Genomic DNA, 27,027 nt, shown 5'->3' with positions numbered 1-27,027 from the left:
CTTTTCAATCTATACAGGTCTAGAACGTACACCACATGATGCATTTTTGCTCAATTTTACTCTCAGAGGTGATTCTATCTTGGTAGCTGAAATTTACAGAAATAACCAGCCAGTAGCAAACAGTAGCATGAAGAATTTTGGCCCAAATATTTGTAGTTTGCTAAGTAAAAACAAGAAAAAAATAATTTCTTATTATGGAAAATCATAAGGATTAGAACACTTACAAAATTCTAACCCTATCAGCATTGCACTTAGTGTCCTATTAAAGAAAAAAAAAGAAGGCAGGAATATTGTTTTTAAACTGTGGTTTTACTTTGCCCTTACATGCTCTCCTTTGATTTTAACACTGCATGGATAAGCGCTTCTAAAGGCTGTGATCCAGTCGGTGCTTTTAAAATGGCTTCTGAGAAATCTTTGTGTCTGACAGGCAGTGATTTTGTCAAATCTGACAAAATGAGAGCATTAACCTCATCACCAGATGCCAATTTCTTCTTCAACTTTCTTTCTCAGTCATGTGCAAGTAGTTTCTGTTTAGTCAGATTTTCTGAACTTTTCTCACACTAAGGTGCCGCAGGTTGCATGCATGCATTTGAGTTTTCTCTCAGATGTTCATTGAAGTCTTGGATTTGAGCCAGAATTCACATGTTCATGCACTTCTTGTTACATTGCCAAACTCACCTGCCTTATACTTTAACCAAAAGGGTAATTTTTAAACACCATTCCTTTCAAAGAAAAGGTAAAAATTGGTAATTTTAGCAGATGAATTAATTAGAGTAAAAACATATCTTTCTTTTTTACATGCTTCTTTTAGGTATGAAAGGCAAGTGAAAATTTATGTTTCTTCAATAGACTCTACCTTTCTGTTTGTATGGCATGTAACACCTCACAAATCAGACTAGGTATCTTTAAAATAAAGCCTACAACTGAGAGTTATATTTGACTCATGGAACAAATTAATTGAGGGGGAGAAAGTAAATTTCTGTGTAGAGAAGACAAAACTGCATGTTATTGAAAAAGCTGCCAGGACTTGTTTACCTAATGCAAAATTTATCCTATTAGAAATATTGCTTTGGTTTCACTTCTTTCTCTTCCATTCTCTCACTCTCAGAGTAGTAATTAATTTGTTGTATTGTAAGAATTTAACTCTGTACCTTGTAATCTCCATGATTCACTGATTACTTTAACTTAGCCACCTAAGAATACAAGTAACACTTATAATTCTAAAATTCAGTTAAAAAATCAGCCTTAAATTCTAGCCTATTGTCAAGAGTAATCACCTGCATTCTGATTACCACACCTCTGTATACACAAGCATTCAGATGAAATTGAATATATATGCATGTAGCAGGAAAAAAGCCCTTTTAGTGAGAGCTTAAGTTGCCCTGCATTCAATATTTAATTGAATCAATATTCAAGAGACAATCTCCACTATTATTTACCACTTGGAAGAAGCAATTTTCAGAGATTACTACAGATAAGTACATAAAGTTTCAGATGTTATAGGCAGTGTTTCTGAAATCTATAATTCTTGATTAAAGAAGAAGCTATGTCACTCAGCATTGACCCAAAGAAAAATATATATCCTTAGGCTCTTAGGAGATCTTAAATAGATGTTCCCTTTACAACCTGAGTATGTGTTGGAACTAAAATGAAAAGAGAGGAAAAGAACAAGAAGCTCTGTAAAGAAACATTAAAGGCCATTAGAGAAAGAGCTTTTAAAAAGAAGACAGTAGCATATGGAAAATAATCAGGCTCTGCTATATGGAGAAGAATCATTTTGAAAGAAATAGAACACTCAAAAACGGGTAAAACTTGTCTGTGAGGTGTCTTCTCCTTAGTTAAAATCTATTTTAAAAGGTTTACCAAAGGAAAACCTCTCTAAATATTATTTTCAATGGAAAATAACATTTATTATTAATACATTGCACATATAGTTAATGTCTGGTTGTTGTTGGCTGAAAAAAAATATAGAGAGATAAAAATAGTTCAGTGGGTCAACCATTTTAATACATTTGAATAAAACTACCAGAAACTCTGTGTGGCTTTGAAAATAAGAGAACATTTTAATTAAATGGTTGCAATATGCCAGCACTATGTTTTCAGAACCTGGCTAATTGAAAACTTCCCAAGCTCTTGCACAGGACTGACACACACACACAGCAGAAGGATCCCTTGACTAGAACAGGGATTGAACTGTGTTGACACAAATTGATTCACTTCTCAAAACACAGGTACATTTTCATCTTGGTTAAGAGTCTGCAGAATGAGAACTCTCAAATTGTAAACTTCTCAGATGTTGCCTGAAATGATCACGTTTCTGAGAGTGGGCTCTTTTACTTTGACAACACTGGGTGGCATTGTACAATATGGGACATTAAAAAGTAATAGAATATGTACACAGATTTTTACAAGTTTGTCATCTGCTGCTCTTCCAGCCCTCAGGTTGTAAAAATACTGTGACGAGCTCACAGCTAGCTTAGGTACACACATTTATGCAACAGTTTTGAGCACACAGACGGACCTGATGACTTTATGTTTCCTCTCAAAGGAAGTGTTCATGTCTTGGTATATAATTAGCTCCACTATGAAGAAGACTTTAGAACAGAAGGACTTGGTTCTCTTGTTAGACTTGTGGTTCACGGGGAGGATGGGGTTGCTAGTGAGGTAGAAGAGAGGATTTTGCACTTAGTCATAAGCAGTGCTAGAAGCAGCTAAAACCATTAGTATAGACTGGCTCTGTGTGGGATTCCATTACCAGCAGAGATATTCACAAACGGAGAGTGGTTTCAGAGAAACGTCACAGGGTGGAAATTTTATTCCTTTCCAAGCTCTGAACCTAGGAGCTCATTTTCCATTAGGGAGCAAGAAAGAAGAAGAATAAATTTCCATGCAGAGAAACACCCCCTGTGCATCAAATAACACAATTAGACAAAGATGTGAATTACATTCCTGATGATGAGTGAAATTTGTTTTCCTGACAGTTACGTGTTATTTTATAATATCTATCAAGAACTTTGGAATTAAATTCTACCGAAGAGTCACATAGGCAAGTTCAGTAAAAACACCTATATTTGAGGAAATTAATTGCTTTTTAAGGAAATAAATTGAGTTATTATCTAGATAATCTGAAAAACAAGCTCAAAATAAAATCAGGTATCTCATTTCCCTGTCTTTTATTGTTATCTCTGTGGTTTTACCTCATGTAATTTTAATGCTTGTTTCTCTTGTTGTATAAAGTACAGCATAATCAGAAGGACCCACTTGATTGAAGTGTATCTGACAAGTCTTGATATATCTGATTTTTTAGAAAATTATACACAGCAAAACAAAGAAAACCAATGTCTTACATTTTCAGTGGTAGTTAGCTAAAAATAGACACAAGCAGCTATTCAAGTTGCAAGCTGCTTTAATAGGATGCTACCTCTTAGGACACTGCAAAGCCAGAAGGATTTTAATGGGTTGCTGATGATTTACAAATTAATTAGGCTCATAATCAGTAAAAATAAGGAAATAGAGAGAGTCATGACAACAATGGATGAGAAACATTTTCACATCCACAGAAAGGAGTTTTGAAAATCTTTAAATGAATGAAAACAGAACATTTAAAACCTTAAATCTACAACTGGACTTTGTTTTTAAAAGTAGCAGTCACTGTGGTTATTGCAATTTTGCCCTCACTTGATTGAAAAATCCAGGCCTCTGGGGTGCTTATTAGTGGCTACACCAGTTATTCTTGATTCTGACTATTGCTGTGCTTCAAGTCCCACATATTTTGAGATTATCAGTCAAAATGGCATTTAAATTCAAACAGCTCCTAAAACACTCTGGCCCTTCTTTTAAATATTAAATACTATTCCAGCCAACTTTATGGAATCCATTTCACTTAAGGGCACAGGTCTCAGTAGCAGAAGTTAAACTGCAACAGTCTGACTGTGCTGACACATGAGCCTGCAAGCAATGTGTCCCTGTGGCCATGAAGGCCAATGGGATCCTGGGCTGCCTTAGGAAGAGCATTGGCAGCAGGTCAAGGGAGGGGATCCTGCCCCTCTGCTCAGCCCTGTGAGGCCTGACCTGGAGTGCTGTGTCCAGTTCTGGGCTCCTCAGGACAAGAGAGACAGGGAGCTGCTGGAGCTGGTCCAGTGGAGAGCAACAAAGATTATGAGGGGATTGGAACTGGCCACTTATGAGGAAAGGCTGAGGGAGCTGGGGCTGCTTATCCTGGAGAAGACTGAGAGGGGATGTTATCAATATATACAAGTATCTGAAGAGTGAATGTCAGGAGGATGGAGCCAGGCTCTTCTGGATATGCCAAGTAATAGGACAAGAGGCACAGGAAGTTCTACCTGATCATGTACAGGTGACGGAGCACTGGGACAGTGCCAAGAGAGTTACGGTTTCCCTCGCTGGAGATATTCAACACCTACCTGGATACAAGCCTGAATAACATGCTCTAAGGGACCCTGCTTGAGCAGGGAAGTTGGAATAGATTATCTCCAGTGGTCCCTTCCAGCCTCAGCTATTCTGTGATTATATGATTCTGTGAGAGCTGCCAGTGGGACCATTTCCACCGCCTGAAGCCCTGTAACTCCTGTTCTTCTCTCCTGTGTGCACCTTGTCCTTGCACCCTCTCCCTCAGCTGGCCATGTAAAGCCAACAGAGTTACCCTGTCCCATGCAGAAGCCATGTCCTTCCAGCATGGGACTGTATTTCAGAGGTGCAGAAAGTACAGATGGGTGCAAAGTCAGGACCAGCAGTCCATGGAGATAACTCTGCTTGGCTTCCCGTGCTCAAACCTTTCACACACAGACAGGTTTCAAGCATATGGTGACAAGGAGAGGGAGGCAACTTGACAACTGGCTGCCTTATGGCCCTGGCAGGATGCAAAATTCCTGGGCATTGGATTTGGAGTCCTTTTGTATGGACAGTTAGAAGATCTGGGTTCAAGGACATCCTATCTTCCTATCATATGTCACACAGGCCTAGAAGCACTGAACACAGTATTGCCTACATAATTTTAGAAACTAACATAAAGTCATTTACTTAGCATGTATTTTAAAGGTTTTAAAGTCTAAAATACTTTCATTAATTAATTTTAATAATGGGAAATTTTGAGTTTAAATTGGACATTAAATACACTGAAAATATATCTTGGAAAAATTAGTAGAAAACTAGGAGTCACCATCAATGGAAAATTAAAAAAAAAAACAATTAAGCTATTTTTAGTTTAAGAAAAACCCAAACCACATAAACCAATCTGTTAAGGACCTCCAGTTACCTGTTGCTTTCTTCATGTTGTTCTTTTTCTAGTCAGTCATGTAACAGACATTAGCCTGGCATCATGGGTTTAAATCTCAGTAACTGACTTGAAGTGAGTGGGAAGGATTTTATTTTTTCAAAAAACAGCAGGTGGAAAGTGACTTGGTAAAGATGACAGCTGAAAAAAAATAAAAATAAAAAGGAGCTGCCTACTCTTTACCCAAATGCCTACTCTTCGGAGCAGCTGAAACTGAACAGTTTGGCTGTAAAGGATGCAGCTTGTTTGCCTTCATGCTCTGTCATCTCACCCAGCAGTATTAGCAACATTCATCAAACAGACTGTCTTCAACAAAGAACATGCTAAACATTTACAAGTTGTTCTGCACCAGATACACTGTAATGCACTAACTGCTGAAAGTCGAGGACCTCTCCAAACGTGCCTTTTGTTTTGCAATTAGCTTATGGTTTCTCAAGCAGGAAGTCAGCTTCAGGGGTGGTGGTTTTTCTGCAGCTAAGATAATCAACATAGGAATTGTCTGATCTTTGTAGGTTCTACATGAAAAATTCACATAAAGCCATAAATAAATGAATGTAGAAACTACTAACAATAATTTCTTCACATTCCAACATTGATGAGTTTTTTCAATCTGTATGTTTTAATTTTGTCTTGAGTATTTGTGTATTTATGAATGAAACCAAACAGAAGAAATAGTATGCTTATGCAGTAATATGATAAGAACTTTGCTGTCTCTTGTCCTGATTTCAGCTGGGGTAGAGCTCATTTTCTTCTCAGTAGCTGATGCAGTGCTGTGTTTTGGATTCAGTAGAAGAAAAATGTGAATAAAACACTGGTATTTTTGTTGTTGCTAAGTCATACTTACCCTAAGTCAAGGACTTCCCACTCTGCTCTGCACTGGTGCAGCCTCACCTTGAGTCCTACCTGCAGATTTGGCCAGCGCAATATAAGAAAGACATTAAGCTATTAGAGGGCATCCAGGGGAGTTCAACAAAGATGGTGCAGGACCTTGAGGGACAACCATATGGCTCAGGTCTCTTGGCTTGTTTAGTCTGGAGAGGATCCCTGAGAGGGGACCTCATCAAAGTCTGCAACTTCCCCATGAGGGGAAGAGGAGGGGCAGGCACTGATCTCTGCTCTGTGGTGACAGTGACAGAACTGAGGGAATGCCCTGAAGTTGTGTCAGGGGAGGTTTAGGTTGGATATTAAGGAAAGGTTCTTCACCCAGGGAGGGGGCTGGGCAGTGGAACAGGCTCCCCAGGGAAGTGGTCACAGCACTGAGCCTGACAGAGTTCAAGAAACTTTTGGACAATACTGTCCAGGCACACAGTGTGACTCTTGAGGATGGTACTGTGCAGGGACAGGAGTTAGACTTGATGTTCCCTGTGGGTCTCTTCCAATTCAGCTTGTCTATATCCACATCTCATATCCGACTCAGTGATTCTGGACTTTTCCGTGTCTCATCCTCTGCCACTGAGGAGGCACTCAGTGGAAAGGAGCTGGGAAGGAACTGGGAGGAAGCATAGCTAGCATAGCAGACCAAACCAAAGATATACTCCATAACATAAAAAGCTATGCCAAATATATAAACTGGAGGGAGCTACCTGGAAGGGGGCCAGTTGTGGTTCAGGAATAGGCTGGGCATTGGTCAACAAGTGGTGAGAGATTTGTATTGTCAGCACTTGTCTTTCTTGTGTTTATCTCACTCTCTCCCTTTAATTTATTAATATTATTATTATTAATAATAATAATATATTGTAATTATTATTATTGTTATTATTATTATTATTTATTATTTTGTTTCAATTAACTGTTGAAACAGTTTAACTGTTCTTATCTCAACCCATGAGTTCTATTCCCTTTTCTTTTCTGATTCTTCTCCCCATCCCATCAGTGAGGGGAAGGGGAAGTGAGCGAGTGGCTGTGTGGTACTTGGTTGCCAAATGGGGCTAAACCATGAACATGAACAGGGGAAGTTTTAATTGTTTGAGGATTACACAATGTTGGTTATCTAAATAAGTATCTGACTGGTAAAAGAAAAATTCCTACAGCAGTCCTGCAGCTGTGACACTGGAGCTGGTGGATGCCAGTCTTCCATTCCTGGCAAAATTTCTTCCAAGACCATCTGTAATTCGTAGCCTGTTTCTGTTGGAAATGTCTCACTCTCCTTTTCTCTACTTCCCTCTGCCAAAAACAAATACCACAATCTGAAAAGTATGGCTTTTCATTATTATTTTGTTGTATTCCTTTTTTATTATTTCTTATTTATTTTTGAAGGAAATATGGTTTATAAGCATTTATTTGATAGAATACAGGACTCACAAGATAGTGTGGCAACTTAAGAGTAAATTAAAATTGGATGGAGCGTGGGAAGCTAGGATGACATGTAGTGTTTTCACCTTGACAGCCTCTCACTGGAGGTGGCACAGCGAAAGATCTTGACACACCTTGACATCAGCATGAATGCCTTCAAGTGGAAGGCAGGTAATTGTTTTCAACGCAGTAAGAACCTAAACTGAACAGTAGTCATGAGACAAAAAAAAAAAACCAACAAAAGAAAAGTATCTGTATTTCCTAGATGAGTGCTGATCTTACGTGTATTTTTAGAGGGAAAGTTAGTAGCTAAAAATAAAATAAATTTTAAAATAACATATATAAAAATAGCCATATATGTATATAATTAGAACTGCTTTTCCTAGTAAAGATGTGGGAAAAGTCCAGCATGTTAATTTGAAAATTTGAAATATTTGGAAATGTCATGATAAAAACAGTGCAATATTCCAGAGATCACAAAGAATGGAAGAAATTTAAGTATACAGCAGTAGGTTCTATTTGCATGTTTCATTAGCTGTCTCATGAAGCTTTTCTGTTCTTTTTTCTTCTGAGTTGTTGCCTTCTGATTCTTAATGTATTTAGCCTTTTTCAGTTTTCTGAAATAATTGAAACTAACAGATGAGCAGACAAGTCTAATATTTTAAAATAAACAGTTTTCATACATGAAATTTCAAGTTTATTTTGGGGAGATTGCTGACTATGTTACATTAAAACATTCAATTATCAAAGAGAGAGATAACACAGTTAAAATAAACATAATGTAATATTTAGGTAATAAAGCTAGAGGAATAGATGATGGATTAAAGAAAAGATTAACTACTGAACACCACTTAGCTGGGAAGTGCAGACAGTTTCCAAAACTGGCAGGTTCCCACAGTGAAGCCACATACATGTGTGTCAGCACAGGAGGCTGCAGAGCCATTGCAAAATGATCCAGTGATCATTCTACTGAGCGATACATTACATTTGTAATTTGTTAAAATTCTAAGGCTATTGTGACAGTACTTTGATACTGGTGATGTGTAGTGATGAACAATACTCCTGTAACATTTAAATCCTTTAGCACCCTTCAAACATTCAAAAAACCAAAGGACATTAATTGTGTAGGCATTGCTTTAAGCTTAAAAACCTTTTTATGCAAGAAATTAAGTCTTCATCGAGAAAATAACTGTTGAAATCTTAATACCTCTCAATGACAGCCACATTTGAAGAGCAATTTTATAGCATAATGATCCTTGTTGCATAATTTGGACAGACTTTTGTTCTCATTTTAATTTCCCATACACTGCTTGCTTTACCATCTCTCCTTCCCACACTGATTAAAAGGGAGAGATCAAAAGTCAGAAGAGAGAAAACATGAAGTTTGGGCCTGGAGTGAAACTTCTAAAGGCTTCAGCTCCTACTTCAGACATGCTATGGCGTATCTGGCTAAAGCATTGGGTGCTTCATAGAAGACCTGGGCAGCTGCATTCCACCTGAGATCCCACTGCAGACACAAGTCCAAAAGAGCAACTTGAAACCCCCACTCACTCACCTTCCACCCAGGACTAGAATATCTAAACTTACCATTCATTGATTTTTATGTTCTTGAGGCACCTAAAATATGAACCTAGCCAAATGATATGCCAGAAGGAGAGGCATTTTTCTTTCTATTTTACCTTATCAACCTTATATTGAAGGTTGTGTGAAATTAGAAAAGAAACTAGAAAGATTAGAAATTAGTTCCTTATTCTAAACCTGGCTCCAGTAATGATCTGACAAGTTTCCTCAAAGTAAGTCTATAGGATAGGATAGACTATAAAATGGAGTGTCAGATTCTTGCTTTATTATCAGCTGGAGGAGAGGTTTAAATCCATCTTTTATACAATTTTGTAACAGTTACAGACTTTTCCAAGGAATGCAATGTTCACCTTTTTGTGTGTGTTTGATTTGAAAGAATCAAACACACATACTTCTCTCATTAGAAAAAATGTCTAACAATCAGTTGTTATGCTTAGTACATAAATTGCTCGATCGTGATATGCAACAGTGTCACACTAGAGAGTATAAGTTATTTATTTAAGCTCTATGGCAATCTGTGAAAATTTACATGTTGCCATCAAAAATAAATAAATAAGGCATCATATCCTTCTGGAAAACTTGTGACAAGTTTGTGACACAAGACATGTTTAATGTCCCATCTAACTTTTGCTTCGGCATCTGCCCAAGTCAATGCCTTTGTACTTGCAACTGACAGGATTTCAGCAGGTGAGCTTAGCCCTATATATAGTTTTTGAAGCACTTCTGATCTCAAGTATTCTATAAATGTGGAGTAATATAAGAATAATTTTAATTTCCTTTCTACATGCAGAATTATACCAGTCTGAAGCTTTTACTTCCTCCCAAGGAAGTTTTATTAACCATTAAACTCTAGAACCAAAGTTGTAAGGGGTAAAGGGGTGTTGTAAAAGGGTACTTTGGAGTAAGTACTTTGGAGTCTGTTTTTCATACTCCTCATGTTACCCTTCTCCTTGGAGTAGCTTGGTTTTGCTTCCTCTGTCTGATTTTCTGGTTGATTTGACCACTAACTGTTCTGAGTGGTTACTGAAATGAGATTATTAGTATGCATTTGACTTCTCTTTCAAAGCTGTCATTACTGTAGTAGCTTCCAAAATTCACAAAATACCATGCTAAATGTAGGTGCTCATGTTTTGTTTTTTTCTTCCAAAATGTAAACATATACCTATATATAAATAATGGGAAAAGTGGCTGTGTGTGGACGCAAACACTTTTGTATAGCAAGCAAAAAGGAGTGTAAGCCTGGCCCACCTGATGATGAAAGAGAATGATGTAATTTACTTCACTCAGGACATGGTCTCACCCATAGCTGCATAAAATTAGAACTATTTAAAATTCCAGGAGCTTGGCATGTCAATTGTGAGACAATATGGGGCAGGGGGAGGCTGAGGGGAAGATGCCTGTCCTGGTTTAGGGCAAATATTTGGGAGGAAACTTCTGAAGTGGTCTCCTCTAGAAAGCAAATTCAAGTGGCCCTTCCCCCAACTGGTTCTGGAAAGATTTCCTTGGGGAAAAGTGGAAAAAACTGATTATTCAACAAGCAAAGTACTCACAAACATGAAACATGAATAATATTAATTCAATGGACAATAGAATTGTCTCGTTGTTCGAAGACAGCAAATTCAGAAAGTCCTTGTCATGGGGTGTAGCTCAGCTCGCTAAGTTTCTTATCAGTCCCTCCTGTGCTGGAAAATGCTGCATGAGCTCCCGGTGTTTTTCTGGGGTTTCAGTCCAGGTTTGAACAGTTTCAGGAAAGAAGACACAGTCTTAGGAAAACTTTCCTTGCTGTAACTAATGAGGAAAACCAGAGAAAAACCAGAGGAAACCTCCCTGTTTCTCTCTCACTGTCCGTGCTGCAGACAGCACAGTCTAAGAGAGAGAGCTGAAGCTCTTATCTTTGTTTTTGAATACAGCTGCTTTGGACATTCCACTTCTTCTCCTTCTCCCCACCTTTGCTCTCAGATCTAGTTTTAAAAGCACACAACTGAATATCCAGCATAAGCAGAACTGACAACTGGGGATACAAGCATCATAAAGTCACCCCAGGACAATGCCAAATAGCTGTTTATTTTTCCTAACTCAATTTCAAATGGGTGTAATAGATTTGAGTTGAGATGCTACAACTGGTTGCAAAGCTATAGTTCTTATTTGCAAAGTAATTATTTCTGCTCCCGTCTCTACCTGCAAATAAAACTGAAATACACTAAAATAGCCACTAAAGAATATTAAAATATTTGACAAATGGTGCAGACAAAATTTGGATAATACTGTCACTTTAAATATCTCCTGCAAAAGATAAAAAAATTACCCATACCATGTTTCTTTAGGAAAAAAAACCTGCAGTACATACTATCATAACATGTTTCTTCTTAACTGAATACTGAACAGAAGATACTCAGTATGAAAAGTTCTGATATATTTATCCAGTCACAGCTCCCTCTTGTGAAATTCATCATTACTACAAAAAACTAAGTCGGAATAGAGATTGCTTAAATTAAATTTTATGGTAGCTATTTACTTGATTCCTTTATTTTTATTTTTCTCATATTTAGAGAAAATTAGTGATATTTAAGGATTGAAATTTTATATTTTCATGCCATTTCAATGCTAGAACAGATAATAATACTTACAGTAAGGTTACACTAAAACCACACTTAGAGGAATATTACTTTTGTACAATGACATGATTTTGACATCCATAACCAAAATCATGGGGGTTTATTTCAGAAAATTTGTATCTAATCTGTTTTTTATTACTGCTGCTAAGTCTTTCTTCTATATAATTTGTTAGAGGGGGTTTTTTCTATTTACATTTTGCTGACATTTGGAAAAATTCTAGCAATTCTTTTTGTTCTCTAGCTTTTGTGTCCCTAAGAGTTCAGGGCACTGGGACGAGCTTGTTACCACTCTGTGTCTAAGCTTTGTAGTAATCTTAGTCTTTCTCTCAGTGAAGACTTCCTTTAGAACTAGTTATATATAGTTATTATAGTTCCTTTAGAACTATAACAGAATAGTTATAAAGAAAAAGCTAGAAAGCTTTTTTTTTAGTGCGGTGTTTTTTTCTGACTACGTAAAATACTGCATTTGGTTAAGTGTAGTGTTGTTGTTGGCACTTGAAGAGTTACTTCGGAATAGGAAAAAAAACCCCAACAAACAAACAAAAACCACCACGGAGAATAGGAAGCAGTTCTTCCTATAATGACAGAGTGCAAAGCCCATTGCAGGTGTCTGAGTTCACTGTACGGAACACAAATTTAGAAAGCTCAAGCCAAACTTGGTGCTAATGGTTCAAATGCCACTTAAATTGCGGAGTGTGGCTTTGTGAGCAGAACATGATGGAAATAATGGATCACCTTGGGCAGACCTGCCCAGAGCCCAGGTAAGGCAGGGGAAAGCAACCGCAATGCGAAAACCTCGACCTTTTTTCTATGCGGATACCCGACATTCTCTGGCCATCAGGTAAGGCGGAAGAGTCCAGTTTACCCACAGAATTGCGGTGGACAGCTGTTTGAAACTTATTTTCGGAGAAAGAGACACTTGTTTCCAATTGACACCCAACTGAGCCATCCCCAAACTCGGCACCGCTGGCCCGACACTTGTGGGAGCGAGGGGCGGGCACGTGTTGGGGATGAGGAGATATGGGATGGAGGGATGAGGGAGATATGAGGATTGAAGGATGAAGGAGACGTGGGGATGGAGGGAAACGTGCGGACTGAAGGACGGAGGAATATCCACGGACTGAGGGGTGACGCCGCTCCCACGGTTCCACCCCTCCTGGTCCTTAGGCAACCAGCGCGATCGCCCGCAGGGGCCTCGGCTGGGAAGGCCCCGAGGCGGCGCACGGAGCAGGCGCGGCGGGGCAGCCCCGTGTGGCCGTTGGGCGGCCGGGGCCTGATTTCGAACGGCGAACGGCCCAATCAGAGGCGCGGGCGGGGCCGCGCGCTGGGTTTGAGCCGCGCGGTGAGCGGGGCTGCTATGGCTTCCGGCAGGGTCTGAGGGGCGGCGGGGCCGGGCTGGGCCTGGGGAGAGAGGGTGGGGGGTGATGGCGGAGCAGAGGCGGAGGTTGATACGTCTGGCGGTGCTAGAAGAGCTCCGGGCTTCGTACGGGATCAAGGTGAAAAGCGGGAGCTGCCTGACGGCTGCCAAGGCACCGGGAGCAGCAGCTGCGACGGAGGTGAGTGGGGCGGGGGAGCTCAGAGGGCTCCGCTTCATGGGCCGGACAGATCTAAAGCTCACACGGGTCCAGGGGCTGGTTCTGTCGCCGGGATCCTGGTTCCGACAGCAGGGCCGTTCCCGTAATGCAGCGGCTCCTGCCACCCCTAACAGAGCATCACCTCCTGTAATGGGGAAAGGGCTTTTCCCCCTTCCCTTCAGCGTGCAGGCACTCCCGGGGCCGTTGCACATGTATATGATTGGAAGGAATGATTCAGGAAGGTAATGGCTCGGTGGCGCTGGGTGCCCCCGCCCCCGGCAGTTTGGGACTCTGGTGTTGCCGGGCAGGCCAGATGGCGAAGGAGATGTGTTCCTCTTTGTTCGTGGGCTTGCTGGCCACTGAAACACGCACGTTCGCCTCTGATCTGTGCTAGAGCCTTTTATGCTGCACTGTGATTGATGTCACTCACCACGGAATTCAAATTTTAGAAATGGTATTATTTTTTGGAATATAGCTACGGTGTTGTTTCTAAAAGCTGTGTGTCTTTTACTTGATTTTTTAGATTTCTGATTTTTTTTGAAGGGCTTTATTTGCATGGTTTCTTAGTATAAAGCGTGACTTATCCTAAGTACAGGTGTTTTGGCACAGACAGTTATTGCCTTGATTTGCCAGTGGTCCAGGAATGAAATATGTCCCATTACCTTAAATACCTATTTTGAATTTGATGATACCTGATCAGAGCATTGATCTTCTGGTAGACTCTTGACTTTATAAAGTGTGGACCACAGTCAAGTCCTAAATAAGATTTCTGTGCAACTGGTGTGGCACAGAGCTGAACATCCGCAGACTGAGCTTTCTGTTAGGCTGAGAAGACATCACACAGTGCTGCAGTAATCTTTGGTCAGTATAAACTAAGGAACTTGAGAAGACGTGCTTGAGTTGGGTTGTTTGGAAAGGGAGAGAGCAAGAGTAAAGTTAGAATTTGTTTTCTTCCCTTTGTCAATATCAAACATCTGGTTCTAGACTTTTCCATTTGAAGGGAAGTTTATAAGAACTGTAAACAATATAGGTATGTCTTGACGGAAGATGTCTCCGTTTCTGTCTGTAGTGCTTACATTGTATGCAAGGAAGAAAATGTGTTCTTAGCTACTGAGCAGGGTAGATAAAGTTACCGAGTAACATTTGTTTTGCTAAGGGATGTCTTATTTCTGCTATGAGGGAATAGACATAATTTTATTAGCTTTATTATTTTAATAAAAAAATTAAATCACGATTTCTGATGCTTCAAAACCTAGTGAAGTGAGCATATCAGTTAGGAATTTTAAATGTTCAATTCCAAACCACTGGAATTTTCTACTATGTGACCATGTACACACAGAAAAAAAGTTTTTCTCTTTCTTAGAGTTAATTTTTTGTTTGTAGTTTTAGTAGCAACCTGGAACACAATGACAGATGTGTTGCTTCTCTTTCCTGACTCTGTTGTATTTGTTTTCTGTAGGACAGATTAGATTTGGTCTCATGGAGTAGTTACTGATTAACTATTTTCCTAACATGGTCAGCACATTGAATTCCAGCTATGAATGACTAAGAGTTTGCATTCAGCTCTAAGAACAAGTTGGGCACAATCCTAGTCCTCTTCTGCTTGGGAGAGGGACTGGCTTGCATGTTCTGTAAACATGAATAAAAAAATAAAGTAGAAGTTGTTGATGCCATAGATGAACATCAGTAGTACTGACTGATGAGATTTACTTATTTTCTAATCTAACATATTCTAAGGTCTTGCTCTAAGGCAGTAGAGATCAGTTTAAGAACAAATGCTAAATATGAAGTTCAAAACAGCTGTCTAGATTATTCTATTGACTTTAATCCTTCTCAAAACAGCAATCTTAAGTATCTGAGATGAAGAAAAATGTATTAACAAAAAATTGTTTCAAATATCTTGTGCTGATTTTTAAGAAAAATAGGATATAATCAATTTGAAAAACTAAGGTGAGATTCCAAAAAAATCTGGTTAATATTCTTACTGATTCATGAGTCCTATAAGAAAACTAACTTCTTGTAAAATAAGAAATGTAAAACTTACTGCCGAAAAGGTTTCTACTCTTTCACAATCATCTAGGGTGTTACCTGTAACTAGAATCAGCTGAGTTTTAGATCTCTGATGACAGCGTGATTCCAGACAATGCCTCTTATCTGAAAGACTTTTTTTTTTTTGTCTTAACTACCCTTATGTCTACTTGTGGAATGTGTGCTTCTTTGTAACATGTAGTTAATTATATCAACTTTTGAATGACATGATTTGAATTTTGTATTTCAGGGTAAAATCTTTGGAATATCTTTTCATGCATTGCCACAATCACTTGTGCCAGAATATGGTTATATTCCAAGGTAAATTAACAATGTATTTTTAGATTTTTTTGCTTTGCTCTCTTTATGGTGTTGAACCCTTGTCAGAAGAAGGAACATGATACTTGTTCCATGCCTGCTAGAGCTTCTGGGGGATATAAGTATAGTTCCAGGTAGAAAAGGAGGGATGCAGAAGTTAGAGAATTCAGAGCTCTTACTCAGTTGTATTTCTTTATACTCTTGTCATTGGGGAAAATTATTCTATAGATTAAGTTTTACAAAAAATGGTGAAATAGTTTTTATGGAAAAAACCCAAGCCTTATTCTGAGCATCAGAACTATGTTACTGTTCTTTTCTCAGCTTTCTCGTTGATTCATGTGAATATTTGGAAGAACATGTTCATACTGAAGGACTCTTCAGAAAGTCTGGATCTCTTGTTCGCTTGAAAGCTTTAAAGGTATTCTCTAAAGCCGCAAGAGCTTTTTTCTTAATAAGCTGCTTTTCACTTGAGCATGTTTTAATTTTTGGACTCTTCTCAATCATATTCAAGTTTTAATACTAGAAGTAGATTCGTAGATGCCTGCTTTAGAAATAATAGATCTAGTGCAGAAGCTGATAGGCTTCCACCTTTTTTTGTTTTCTTTTAAATATTTTGCCTTCTGGGTGATGAGAATAGTTTGGAACTGAACAAACTCATTAGCAATTGTGCACACAGGATGCTATCAGGATACTTGTTTAGCAATATTCTCCTGGTGGAAAGGAGATGGGAAACCTCTAAATTAACACACATGGCCTGCCATCCTTGTGTCTCATTGTAGATAACGTAGCTGGGTAAAACATGACAAGGCTGAAACTAATAATGTGGAAAATATGACTGTTGTGACTTGGGCTAGAGCATTACTGCCAAAATTTAGAAATCTGACGATATGTTGAAGACTTTAAATTGTGCTTCTTGTGAAAAATTTCAGAGTAAACTGGATCAAGGTGAAAACTGCCTCTCAGCTGCGCTGCCATGTGATGTTGCAGGGCTTCTCAAACAGTTCTTTAGAGAGTTGCCAGAACCCATCCTTCCACCTCACCTGCAGGAAGGCCTATTCAAAGCTCAGCAGCTTGGAAATGAGACGAAAACTGCCACCGTGTTACTGTCATGTTTGATGGCTGACAGAACAATTGCAGCTTTGAGATACTTTTTCAACTTTCTGAGAACTGTGTCCTTAAGGTCAGTGTAAAGGGTGTGCTTGTGAACAGCTCTGAAGTCCCTTAACCACTTCCTCTGTCCAGGCAAGTGCTGTAACCTTTCTGTGAGTGGTTTGCCATTTTGAACTTCCATATCTGCAGATATTCACTTGATTCAGTCATAGTCTTTTATTTCATAAATCCAAGGTTTTCTTTATGAAAACTTAATTAACTGGAGCCTTGACTTTGTTCGAGCTTTGTTCAGCAAAATTGCCATAATTTGATAATACCTTTCATACCCTAAAACTGAGGGAGACCTATAACTTCTTGATTTCAGTAACATAGTTGTTCAATTATCTGGTCTGAATGCATACATCTGTACATTAATCTTGTTATGTAAGCACTCTGGAGAACAAGTCCATTTTTTTTAACTACATTTGTCTTGCTTAGTCTTTTCTTTCTTGACTGCTTATATTCTGATAATTTGTATTTAAAAAGCCTTCTCTTGTTAAGATCCAATGAAAACAGAATGGATAGCAGTAATCTGGCAGTGATTTTTGCTCCCAACCTCTTGCACTCGAATGAAAATGAAAAGATATCCACTAGTACAGAAAAAAAACTTCGCTTGCAAGCTGCTGTTGTGGAAACACTTATTGACCATGCGGCAGAAATAGGTAAGATAAATGCTTATGAACATGTCTCCTTGCACCAACCCATGTACAGCTTTTCTTTTCAACTTTTAAGAATAATTTAAAAAAAATACTTCTTGATTATTCCAGGACAAGTACCAGAATTTATCTTGGAAAAAATTCCTTCAATGTTTGGTGTTGATATCTTTCAATCTACTCCCTCACTGTGGGGCCACGAAGACAGTGAAAATGAATCTCCCAGTGAATGTAAAAGGAGGAGGCACCGAAGTGTTGGGGGTAGGTATGTTTTGTGAAACTTTCAAAACCAAAAACAGAATTGAGGCTTCAGGTAGTCTGATCCTAAGCACTTGCTTCTTCCACAGGCAGAGCAGATGTCTTCAAAACTGGTTTGGTTTGATTTGCAGAATTGATATAAGATTTCAGTAATCACATTATTGTACATTTACTCAGAGTTTTCTAGTCTGTTGTCTACTAAAGAAGCTATTTTGAATTTGTGTAGCCCAATTAATGTTCTGGCTTTTTGTTGAGTCAACTTCAGATCCTGTTGCAGAAGGCTAAAGGGTTTGTTTGTTTTTTTGCTAATTTTGAAATGGTACTTTAATATATACTATGAGAAAGCAGGGATGCAGTGGAAATTGTGTTTTCAATTATAGTAGCTATTTTGTGTTTTGAAGTGTAAATTATTGGATACTGTGTGCTCCAGTATCATGGATCTGGGATTTTGGGTGAGGTTTTTTCAGTTTCCAACAGGGTTGAGTTGGGTTTTTTATGCCAGATATGGACAATCAAATGGTACATTCTTAGTTCTGCACTCTCTTAAAGGAAATACTATGGAACATGTATGCTTGACTTCATTCAAATTCCCTGCAAAGGGATCTTTTATGTATTGCCATGAAAACATAGTGTGTTTATTTAGCTCATGTACCTAGAGTATTTAACCTGCCAGTAGTTGAAATTAAGGCTGTATGATTGTATGTTTAGCCATGGCATGTTTTTTTGTGTATTGTACTTATCTGCTCTGTTTGTTGGGGTTTTTGGGGTTTTTTTTAAAACAATTTTTATTTTAAGGAAAATAGATTTTGCAGCTGCTGTGAAAGCCATAAAAACTATTTTGGTGAAAAGATCTGGGTTATGATATTCTGTACATAAAACAACCATTTAAACTGGTTTGCTTTCTTTCTCCCTGAAAAAAAATGCAAGTTAAACTTGAATTAAAAACAGAGCAAGACAAGCTTTACATTTAACTTTGATTGCTCGGTGTGTCTTGCATTTCAGATATTGTTAGTGGAGCATTGAATAAATTTAAATCTAGCAGAACACCCTCCACTACACCTCAACAAGACAGAAGCGGTAGGTATTGGGATATTTGTACTGAGTAAAGCCCATGCAGTATCTTCTGGATTTGTTAACTATATTCAACAATTTTTTTTTAACTAAAGAATTAGAACTTGGTTGAAGGTAAGTGATTAAATTTAAATTGTTTAAAATGAAATATAGATACATACTTACTGAGGATACTGCATTTACTGTAATCCTTGGAGCAGCTACAATCACTGCAATGTGGTTTAGCTCTGTGGGATTACCCAACCAAACTTGTGCTTTTTAGCTAATGAACCACTAAGGCTTCAGTGCAGTAGTGCAGCATTTTATCATCTTTGGAATGAATCTGTGAGGACTAAAATTCTTTCAAACTTACCATCTCTAAAACTTACAGAAGATGATTATACATTTACTTTCTCCTAATACCTATATTGTTTTACTTATGTGTGGGTTTGGATTTTCCTTTCTGGTACTCTAAACTTGCAAAAAGCCCAACAAAATAATAAACCAAACCCTAAGCTATACTGATTGCTTTGCCTGTTCAAAATGCATGCACTTTGGCTAAGCTTTTGCAGCAAGTTTTTTTTAGTTAAAATAAAAATCCAAACCAAACATTTACTTTACTAAACTCTCCAGCTTTTAATCTATTACTGCAAGTTTGATTTTTCTTAATTACAGTCCTTTCATCAGTGACACCAGTGGTTCTTACTCCGAGTACCAAGCGGAAACTTCCAGCTGATTGCTCTCAGGGCTTGTCCAGCAAGAAGAGACGATCTTTTAAGCACAGTTTTGCCTTTGAGTTTTTACCAAGTAGCATTTTTAACAGCAGCTCAACACCAGCATCAGGTACAGTGCCATCACTTTTTCCTTGCTGCTTGAAGTGGTTGTTGGTGGCTTTAAATTTGAGGGTGGAGCTGTTTGTTCTTGTTAGTGAGTCATTGATACTTGTTGCTGAAGTGTTCCTCACACTACTTCCCCATCTTGGTAAATAGTGTATGTTTATGTTCATTGGTGACTCATGTTACATAGAATTTGGCTTTTGCTCAATCTTTCTTGTTTTTTTTTTCCTTTAATCTCTCATACTTGCAGTCCTGACATCATTTTACCTTTTTTACTCCATATGTATCACTCAAGTTATGCTCCTGTTTCTTTCTTGGCACACAAATCCATGAAGACTGCCTATGCTTTCAACCTTTTGAAAGTTGTAGCCTTCTGTCTCCTAAATGCTTAGATAGCTGATCTTAGCTCTGTGTGAAATGTAATTGTTGCTTTTATAAAGCTTCTTTCTTGTTTCCTGTCACCTCTTGATGCTCTTGCTTTTCCTCTAGATGCTACATCTCAAAACTCTAGAGAAAATTTTACTTTTGTTTGACAGTGTTTTAGTACCACTTCACTAGAGTGCTTCCAAACATCAGGCTCCTCTGAAAATCCTGTTTTATTTTTATTTAGTTCTTTAATGTGCTGCCAACAGAAGTTAGAGTGGAAAGATATTTCTAGATTGGCTGTTTTGCTTGATTTTTTATTTTCCCCCCATCAAATGAGTGTTCTAAAACTTAATGCTGTTCTTAAATCATTTCATGTTCCCTGTGAAATTCTTGTTTCTATGGATAAGCAAACCAAAGCAATGATATTTTATAAAGACAGCAGTGATGCATGTGTTTTATAAAATGTCCAGTTTTAAAAAAAGTAACTATCTTCTGCATTGTTGCTTTAGCTGTTCTGGATAGGTATGTAAAAAAAGCACACTGCAAATAAAAATGAGACTCTAATTTTTCTTCTTGAACTCTTAAATTTGAGGAACTGATCTGATGATAATAGCATGGAAACTTATTTGAGGTCGTGATACCTGTAGCATATAATTAATTGCATTCCAGACACTTCTATGGATGCTACAAGCAACAGCTTTGTTTCATTTTAAAGTGGAAGTCAAAGTAATTTCAAGCCAGCACTCTACAAAATCAGCAAAAAAAATTCTGCTGTTTTAAAAACCTGTTCTTTGTGTTAACTCGCAAGTCTTTATCTGAAAAAATGTGACTATTTTAAGTTCATATAAATGTAATTTTTTCTCTGTAGTTCATTTTGAAGCAAGTCCTTGTGTGTGTCTTGAGTCATCACAAACCTCACTATCTCCTTCAACCATTGGTGAAAATCATGTGTCCAGTACAGGGAATAGGAGAAGTAAAAGACTTGCAGGCAAAAAACTATACAGGTAATTAACTCTCAAAACCTAAAGATAAATTGGAAAGATGTGTCTAGACCCCTTGAATAGTGACTCAATCTGTCTCTAAAATTATTTGGCTTGGTAGATTTTTACAGTGGTCTTTAAAACCACCAGATCTTCAGATGCTGCAAAATTGAGCTCAAACGAAATAAGATCTGGTATATTAGCTTTCTGTGCCTATTAAAAATGGTGGGCAATAAGGCAATAAAATAAGTAAAACTGGAGGAAATACCTGTAAATAAATGTCAGGGTGTTTTCATTGCTGTCCTAAAGAGGTTGTCCTTTTTTCCCTTGTGTCCTTCCAGGGCTGAATCAGGGAAGACAGGTTGTTTTTCTCCAAAGATAAGCCGGAAAGAAATGGTTCGTAGGTCTTTACGCTTGAAATTTGGTTTGGGGAAAAGCAACAGAGACATGGTAAGTACCCAGTCCTCTTGATAGACTGCGTATTTTAATCCAAAGTTTGGGACACTGCTTTTCAGAAGTAGGAAGGATGTATTTTGCAGTGCAGGGATCCCAGTGTTAATTGAACCTGCTTGCTGTCAAGTACAAGAAGTTTGAGGTTTATTTGCATAGCAGTAACTGATCGGCTTGTACTGTGTTTGGCTGGCATGGGGCAAGACTCTGAGGGAGGGAGCAGCTGACCTGAATTGACCAGGGAGAAATTCCGTGCCATGTAATGTTAGGCTCACCAGTAAAACTGGGATGGGGATAATTTATGGGAAGTAGCCACTGCTCAGAGGCTTGCTGAGAATTGACCTGATTGTTCTAAGTGATGACCTTAGCATCATGGGTGGATTTGGTTTTTTTTGTCTGTGGTGTGCATGTGTCCCTTTTCCTTTTCTTCTTTCCAATTCTCTCCCTCATCCTTTTTGGGAATGGGAAAAGCAAGCATGTGGCTGAATGGGAGCTTGCCTGCTTGTTGGGATCACCATGCTTGCGATCAGTGGGTCTCACAGTTCCTGACTTGGTACAGCCTGGGCACAGTCACTTTGTTCACAGTGTGATTAAGTTTGCCCAACTGCAGGGAGGCTGTTTCCCACCTAGGTCTGCAGAGAGTCAAGGCAAGAGGAAGTATGCCCAAGAAAAAGCTGCTGTGGCTGATTTGTATAGTTTTCCTGAAGCTTCCTCTGCAAATGAGATTTCAAATTACAAGTTTATATAAAAACAATCAAAACAATCAATGTTTTTTCTTTGTTCAAGAATATTGTATCAGGATGTGCAGCTGGCAATAGATCAGAAAGTATTGGAAGGCGTCTTGCAAGTCAACAAGGTTTGGAAAGCAGAACTGAATGTGCAAAGAGGGATGTACTCTTCAGCCCATATGTCAATGAAAAATTCCCTAAGAAAGGTAATTGCCTAACCAAATATATTAGATGGGGAAAACTTTTTTTTTTTACTTTACAAAAGCAACTTTATGCATAAAAGTATAAAAGCAATTGGATTAACTTGTAGCTAGGTCAAAAGCCACTTGTGTGTTGATAGCTTCTTGGGAAAAAGAATAGGTTTTTAGAGCAAGCTTATTGTGTTTCTAGTGTATTTTAGTAACTCTCTTACTTAAACGAGAGGAGATGCATGATTTCACTTAGTATTTTAAGCTTACATTTCTGAAATTTAAGGGCATAATGGCATCTTAAAATTCAGTGTTGCTTTGGTAATTACTTTTAGTAAGAATTTTTATCTATAGTTATTAAATTCACAAATAATTCTTAAACACTGTGGTATTTATTTTAAGGTTCAAGGAATGTAAGCAAGTCAGAAGAAAACTTGCTAACTCCAAAATGTCACAATAAAGTCATTCACCGAATGTCATGGAATAGTCCTGCTGTTACAGATTCTCAGGTGATCAACAAGAATGAGCAAATTCTGCCTGGACACTCTGAAATGGGAGTCAGCTCTTCAGAATCTGTTTTGATATTTGAAAAGCCACCAGTTATTCCAAATGAATTCAAATGTGCAACTGTAAGCAAACAGGACAACAATGTGGAACTTGTGCTTTGTGAAGATGAAAATAATTCAACTACAGAAACATTACTGAAAGTTAAGCAAGCCTTCTCTGCATCTGGTAATATTCTTCACAATTTGGTAGGTGATAAAAAGTCATCCCTCTCAGTTATAGCAAGTGAAATATTAAATGAAACTCCGTGTCCCTCAGGGCTCAGTTCAGCAAAAGAATTGTTAGTGGAAGAAGTTTCTGAAAATCTAGTAAATGTAAAATCCAGAGAGCTGTTGCACCAATTTAATCAATCTTCTGCTGCTGATGAACAGCAATCAAAAAAAGAGGAAATTGACATTTTGGAGAAAAGAAACTTCAAAACTTCTATTGAGATTGAACTTCAGGTCCCAAAACCAGATATAAAAGAAGTAAAAGAACTTCCTATGCCTCAATTACTAGCCAAGGAAGATAAGTGTACTGTTGAGAACAGTTCAGCAAAAGATGACTTACACAAATCAGATTTCTCTGGAAGAAGAGAGGCAGTAGAATTAATACACTCACAAACAGCTGAAAACTCTATGGTAAAGTGCTGTAACTTGGAAGAGAGTACTGCTAAACCTTCTTTGGCAGGACAACTGCATACTTTGCAGTTGCCTAAATCACAAAATGAAATGGGCAACCAGTACTTGAAAGCTGAAAATTCAGATAAAGTTTTAGTTAAAACATCAACTGTTTCTGACCATGGGAAGGTTTCTGACCACATACAGTGGTTCAACCAGCTTTCATTAAATGATTCAAATTCCACAAGCATAACTAAACCACCTCTGAAGTTTCAACGTACTCCAGTTAGACAGTCTGTAAGGAGAATGAATTCCCTTTTGGAGGCTAACAGACAATCTGTAAGCTCTCAGACGGTTAAATCGAGTGGTGTTGGTTCACCACTTGTTAAATCTTTGAGCTATGATTCTGCCCTATTCCCCTGCACAGAAAAATCCTCAAAGAATTCCATGCTTTTGCCACGCAGGTGTGAAAGCACACGTGACCAAGTTTCTGTAGCTAAGCAGCTAGACTTAACATCCAAATCATGTTGCAGGCCATTAAATCCGTCAGACAGGCCTGATGTTTCTGTCAGAGCTGTTGGAATCCATGAACAAAAAACAACTGTTCGTCCATCAAAGTCTGTTCTAGAAGATCTAACCAATCATGAAATGGTTAAATCCAGTTTGAAAGTTAATGCAAATATAAATATTCCAGGTGCTGCCCAAGAAAAATCTATAATCACAAGAAGTGCTTCAGGAAAAGAAAGAGTTCGTTACAGAGGCTCTCCAAAGAATCCAATATCTGAAGTAAAACTGCTACCAACTGCAAAGCCTGTAGACTTATAAGAACAAATGTAATGGCTAAATGGGTTCTTTGTAACTTGGTTAACTTTTGGAAAAATCTAAATTTGTATGATATTTTTCTAGCTCTTCATATTTGTAATTTTTCATTTGTTTTAAATGAATGAGTTGTGAAGATGTACAAATAGCAATTTGTTTAATGTTGAGGTTTTCTTCATTTACTGAAACTTCTGTAAATGCTAGTCAGTTCAAGTAAATGAATTTGACTTATAAAACAATCTGTTAATCTGTAGATAATCTAACACAAATGTTTGTGTTAGATCTCAAGTTTTGATCATCTCAGCTTCTAAACGTGCTGCATCTCCCAAAACTGTTCTTGCAGTATTTAGATTAAGTTCAGAAACAATTTCTCAAGTATTTAAAACAAATGTAACAGACATGTGAAGGGAAGTGTTTTGATGCTGAGCATTTAGCAGCTAAATTAGTTTACTTTTTAGTTTTAAGTGTACTGTAGCACCCCTTGATACTACTAAGTTGGACCTCATATGAGCTCTATTTCTTTTGAGACAATGTTTTTTATTTTTGTTGGAGTAAATTGGGAGCATATTTTACTAGTTGAGTAGGTAAATGTCAAAACATAATCCCTGTGTGCACACACACTGGAGAATTATTAGAACAAAATGTGCAGTTTATTCAAGAACTGAAAAGTCTTAAAACTTCATCCAGTGTTGTGTACTACAGTAGGTACCAAGTATTTTCAGTTATGAGTCATAAAATGTTTTATCTTAATATGAGGGGAGTTTTAACTTATTTTTAGAGCTGTAGAATTATGTTAACTGTGTGGTGCAGAAGCTGGGTATAGATGCTTAGAGTGTTGCAAGAGACGAATGTGAGAAGCCATAGCATGTTAAAGGTTGATTTGCACAAGCAAATGTTTACATCTTTTGGAATGAAAACTGTTTGTCTGTCATCAGTTGTAAAATTATTTAAGAGTAAACACTTGAAACCGTTCATTAGCTTTTTATGTGTGTGAATTGCTTATTGGCAAAAGGTTAGAGCTGAAGCACTGGGTACTTTTGGTTTTAATAAAACCATTGTTTTATCCCTTTTCTGAGCTTTGTTCTTTTATAATGACTTGGAAAGTTAGATTATGCTGTTATATGCAGACTCTGGACACCAAAATTAGTAAGTCTGAAAATACTGAAGCCAGAAGTAAATCTGTTCTGGCTGTCCTTTTTCTTCATCTTAGCTACACGTTTGTAATTCTCACAACTAGCAAAAGGCATGATGCAGTATAGTTTATCAGCAGTAGTCTTCTGAATCTCTTCAAAGGGTATGTTAATCAAAAGAATAGTTATTTTCTGTTCCCTATCTCCTTCCCTATGCATCCACCAATTTGCAAGCTGAATTGGTTCAGCTACTTGATCTGTGGAAACCTTCTGCCTCAGTCTTGCTACATTTCTGTAATACCTAATACCAGCGAGCCAGCCATGAGGGGATCTTAACCAGATTGCTTGGTGCTATGGTTAAGAATGGGAAACTTCAGCTTCATGAAGTAAAGGAGTGAATATTGCAGTTCACCACCATCCAAAGAGGAAGCTGCTTCTCTTGGCTCCATGTTCCTACTCCCTGCCTTAAACTGGTGCTGGCAGATCCCTCAGTAGGCTGAGCAGGCACCAGAGCACCATGTTTTGGATCATCTCGGGTAAGGATCAGCAAAACATCTCCCAGCTGTGATCGCTGATGCAAGGAGGTAGGAGCTGGAAATAGGACAGGAGGAAATAAAGGCAGGGTCAGGAAGAAAAATGAGGTCTGACTCCTGTAATAGTGAGGTGTCACACTGATTCTTGTTCAGAAGATTAAGACTTGAGATTGTCACAGCTGCATTAGCATTCAAAATATTTGGTATATATTAACAGTGTGTGGAGCAGTAAGCTACTTTTGATCATCCATTCAAGCTAGTCTTGAAGCATCTAAATTTAGATTCTTAGGGGGAATTTGGTAGGGCCCTGACAAAGAAACCTGTATCAGAAAAAAATGGTTTAAGGAAGTTCTGTTTTTAGAAGTTTTGCAGAACAGTTTGGACAAACATCCCTTTATGTAAAGTTGATTATATTTTGCTGAAAAAAACACTAGATGCCAAGTGGAAGTCCCTTCTGCTTAATCCTGCAAGTTACAACTTCCATAATGTACCAGAGACTGGTAAAAAGAGAATAATCCACATGTACAAGTGCAGTTCAATGGGACCGTTGCGATTTATGGGGCATAATCTCAACTTCTTTGTGGACAGCTATACTAAACTGCGATGTGATGCATTCCCATCAGTAGCAGTGAAGGTGTGACACATAAAATAACCTTTAGAAGCTACTGTTTTGCCACATGTTGTGTTAGATGAGCAACTCCATTAACAGGACTTGTGTAGTTACCTTATTGGTAACATTCACACTGCATGATGTGTCTAGATTTGCTTAATTTGAGCCATTTACCTTCAAGGCCTTGGAGATGGTTGCCGTGTTGCTGCCCTGTAAACCTGCAGTTAGGTAACACTAAACCATGGATTGTAGTATTGTAGAGACAGAAATGACAGCAGCAAGATGGATACTCTCCCAGGAGTATGTAATTATTTCTGTCACCGTTAAGGCATCAAAACCCTTCAGTTGTATTTTTAGACTGTTAAGTTAAAAAGGGAGGTTTTTTACATCCCCCGAGCTCTGTGTGTGTGGGC

The 27,027-nt window shown here is 38.1% G+C and overlaps 1 protein-coding gene across 4 annotated transcripts; it reads left to right on the top strand.

Moving 5' to 3' along the window:
• Window positions 1-13,171: 13,171 nt before the first annotated feature.
• On the top strand, window positions 13,172-25,313 carry ARHGAP11A (Rho GTPase activating protein 11A). Of its 4 annotated transcripts, none has more exons than XM_088058014.1 (12): window positions 13,172-13,337; window positions 15,634-15,704; window positions 16,023-16,119; window positions 16,631-16,881; window positions 17,337-17,512; window positions 17,618-17,764; window positions 18,764-18,838; window positions 19,487-19,654; window positions 20,882-21,017; window positions 21,335-21,443; window positions 22,230-22,377; window positions 22,762-25,313. In XM_088058014.1, the coding sequence occupies exons 1-12, from the start codon at window positions 13,206-13,208 to the stop codon at window positions 24,345-24,347; spliced, it is 3,096 nt and encodes a 1,031-aa protein (XP_087914140.1). In that variant the 5' UTR covers window positions 13,172-13,205; the 3' UTR covers window positions 24,348-25,313. The 4 variants fall into 4 exon arrangements, with proteins under 4 accessions (XP_087914140.1, XP_087914141.1, XP_014105531.2 ...); XM_014250056.2 differs by having other exon boundaries at window positions 13,175-13,337; window positions 17,352-17,512; XM_088058015.1 differs by lacking the exon at window positions 18,764-18,838 and having other exon boundaries at window positions 13,174-13,337.
• Window positions 25,314-27,027: the final 1,714 nt, after the last annotated feature.

Source organism: Pseudopodoces humilis, chromosome 7 (genome assembly GCF_049639895.1).
Source record: "Pseudopodoces humilis isolate 2021_Gansu_Grassland_sample_001 chromosome 7, ASM4963989v1, whole genome shotgun sequence".
Taxonomy (NCBI): domain Eukaryota; kingdom Metazoa; phylum Chordata; class Aves; order Passeriformes; family Paridae; genus Pseudopodoces; species Pseudopodoces humilis.
The sequence above is the reverse complement of the archived record's forward strand: the minus strand, read 5'-3'. Positions and strand labels throughout refer to the sequence as shown.

What these genes read in the sequence shown, in the direction of transcription:
- ARHGAP11A (XM_088058014.1), top strand. Translation starts at nt 13,206, where the DNA reads ATGGCGGAGCAGAGGCGGAGGTTGATACGTCTGGCGGTGCTAGAAGAG. An exon ending in GCAGGCAAAAAACTATACAG is followed by an intron (nt 21,018 to 21,334) that starts GTAATTAACTCT and finishes GTGTCCTTCCAG; the next exon opens with GGCTGAATCAGGGAAGACAG. An exon ending in GGAAAAGCAACAGAGACATG is followed by an intron (nt 21,444 to 22,229) that starts GTAAGTACCCAG and finishes TCTTTGTTCAAG; the next exon opens with AATATTGTATCAGGATGTGC.